General features: G+C 48.6%; 1 protein-coding gene across 1 annotated transcript; it reads left to right on the forward strand.

Moving 5' to 3' along the window:
- The first annotated feature begins 362 nt into the window (after positions 1-362).
- LOC138568853 (nucleolar and coiled-body phosphoprotein 1-like) lies at positions 363-2,096 on the forward strand. The gene has a single exon (XM_069646629.1). The coding sequence runs from the start codon at positions 363-365 to the stop codon at positions 2,094-2,096; it is 1,734 nt and encodes a 577-aa protein (XP_069502730.1).
- Positions 2,097-3,172: the final 1,076 nt, after the last annotated feature.

Genomic DNA, 3,172 nt, shown 5'->3' on the forward strand with positions numbered 1-3,172 from the left:
AGCTTTTCATCTGATTGATGTGGCCCCATTTTTCTTCTGTCTGTTCTCCTTTTGGGATGAGAATCTGTAGGCAACAGGAGATATTTTATCTACAATTTCAAAGGCACCATGTCAAGATGGGATTAACTCCTGCTCTTTGGTCTGATTCCTTAGAAAATTGTACAGGCAAACCTTGTCCCCTAGTTCATACTCTTTCTTGGTGGTCTTTAGATCAGCAGCAGTCCTGTAGTTCTGCAGCAGTCCTGTAGTCCGACCACATCGTTGTGCCAGGAAGTGGTTAATTAGCCCAGTACACCGCAGAGCGGTGAGCGGAGGTGAGAGCAGTCTGCAGCAGTCCACTGCAGACGCAGAGTAAAAGCGCGATGGAGCCTGAAGTGCGTCCTCCCACACCCCCAGCAGGAAAGGCCAAGATGACCTACCGGGAGTCGGAGGAAGGCGGAGAATCAACGTCTAAACCAACACAGAAAATGAGAGCACCGGCGGCCGACGCCGCAGATGCGGGGGCTGTGGCCAAGAGAGCGGAAAAAGTAAGAAACCCCAGAGGTAAGCTTATAATGAAAACGCATCAGAGGCAAGCACAAACAAGCTTACCAGCTTTGTGGGCTGTGGCTGCGGTCTCGACGCCGGCGAGCGCAAACGCGCCTGAAACTGTGAGTCCGAGTCCTCCTGTCAGATCCGCCCCTGCCCCCGCCGACGCAGCACCCGCAGAGTGCGGAGTGCGAGGAAACCAGCCAGTGGAGACAGAGACGGAGATGGAGGTGGAAGAAGTAGAGAGCCCCTGCCACGCCGGGCTGGGCGGGAGAGAGAAAAAGAGCATACCTGACCCAGATGCCGTCCCAATCGTCCGCGACGCAGCGGGGGCCCTAGCAACCGTCCTAGAGACGAGTGGTGGTGGCGTCAGGGTTGTCGGAGGACGACCGGCGCCACCACCTTTACAAGGCTCCTGCTTTGGGGCGGGCAGAGAAGGGCGGAGTGAGGAGGTGGACGACGTCTGGAAGACCCCGAGTTTGGAGGTGCCAGTGGGAAACCTGATCCACAACAACGTCGATGTAGCAGCCAGCGGGTGGACTCCCCTTACATGTAACACCCCCTGTGAGAAATGCTTCAACCCCCCTGGCAGCCAAGCCCCAGTGGATGCAAATGTGCAGATCCAAAATAACGTGGAGAAAGGAACAAAAAAGACATCGCTTTCCCCCGTGGGAACAGCAAAAAATATGGACTGCCCTAAGAAAACATTGAACATCAAGGCAATGATCCACTCAGACCATAAGAGCAAAGACACAGACCAGAGAAACACAACAGTTGTGTACAAAAATCAGGTAAAGGAACACAAGGAACCAGTTGAAATCAGTTCCGGTGAATCGTCCTCAGATAGAGATAGTGACAAAGTCTTTGAAGAAGATAACAAACGAGGGGACGCACACAGAGTAAGCGACCAGGAGGACTCAAGCAAGGAAACAGAGGACGAGAGTGCAAAACCTGATGTAAATCAACAAAAAAAGAAAAAACTCAAATCTAAAAGAAACCAAACACCTCGGAAGGCACCCTCAACTCAAGAAAAAAAAAGGGGTACAAAATACTTGACCACAAAAAGTAGAGAAGAAGGAAAATGGTCTAAAAGAAAAAGACCATCAAAACCTCCGGCACCGCTACTATCCTGCCCCCTAAAAACATTCTTTACCCAACAGTACAAACACAAACTAACAGTGGACTCAGAGGTATCAGATGCAGAGATGCTCGAAATAGCGAAAGAAATCATGCCAGGATCAAAACTAAGAAAAACAGACAATACCCAAACCAAAATCGCCACACAGATGGGAAAAAAACTAAACGGTGCAGTCTGCACAGAAAACAGCAATGAAAGGGAAACCAAAGCCCAGTTCAAGAGCGGGGAAGAGGATCAGCCTCGGGAAAGACAAATGGCTTCCCCCAATCCCAAGATCTCGTCGGACACTGAAACTTCAAACTCAGAGCCCAAAAAGAAGCAAAAAAACCCCAATGACAAACAAGGACGAAAGGACAAAGGCAACCGTAGAAGATCATATAGCAAGCCTGTCCTCGGAGGAAACCCAAAGACCCGTGGACCTAACAGATGACAGTGAACAACGGCCTGCATGGATGAAGCCGCACTTGGTCACGGAACTACAAACAGCGGCCTTACCATCCACAAGGAACTGAGAACTCCAACGAACACCTCGGAAGCTACAGGCAGGGAGAACGTCAACAAGCCAGGACCCTTCTTCACAAACAGAACACCGGGGCCCACACAGTATAGGTATGTTAAAAAGAGCTGAGAAAACCCAAATCTCTCCTAAAAATCGCTGGCTAAGCGATATTGCCGCGGCCATTCACAAAGACACCTCAAACCAGAAACCGGACATGATACCAACCATGTCGGCAATGTCAATTGTACTAGCGCCTTTTTGCAAACTATATGAAGCACTAAAAAATGAAATACAGGACAATACAGCAATCCTCGGAAATATGAGCGCAAAAATGGCCCATGTTGAAAGCTATATAACGGCCATAGAAACACATAAAAATATCCAGGAAATAAACTGGGAAAGAAAAATCGAGGCGCTTGAGCGAAAAATTGAACGTCTAGAACAACAAACTAGAAACCCTACACCACCTCAGGGTTCAAACCTGGGAAATCCTCTAGAACTCCAAACACAGAAGCTGCACATTGGAACAACAGGCCCGGAAGCCCGAATCCAGAAAGTGCTCAGTGGGATAAAAGGCCCGGAAGACAGAACAGAAAAGATCCAGACAAACCTCTGTATAAACAAAAAAAAAGAAATAAGAGCGAGCACATCCGGCAAACTCCCTGGAGTCACTAAACTACTACCAGGACAATTGGTCATAACTCTAAAAAAAGGAGAGGGGAAAACAGATGAGATCGTAACCCTGGATGATCCCTGCTCCCCGAAGAACACCACCCAAAGATCTCCACGAACAGTGGAAGAATTTATGACAGACTCGCCGCTAATGAATGTATCACAGCACCGGGAATCTACTGACCCGGATAACAGAAAACAAGACGTAACTTCCAACGTAAAAGCCAAAAAACGAGGGAAGTAGAAATCATTAGTGAAAAAAAAGGAGCCTCGAGTGAGGAAAAGGCCAAATGGGAAGAAACGAAACAAAAGGACAAATCCGGAAAGAAAGGCGA

The sequence above is a fragment of the Ambystoma mexicanum genome, chromosome 2q (assembly GCF_040938575.1).
Source record: "Ambystoma mexicanum isolate Mex_15411 chromosome 2q, UKY_AmexF1_1, whole genome shotgun sequence".
Lineage (NCBI taxonomy): Eukaryota > Metazoa > Chordata > Amphibia > Caudata > Ambystomatidae > Ambystoma > Ambystoma mexicanum.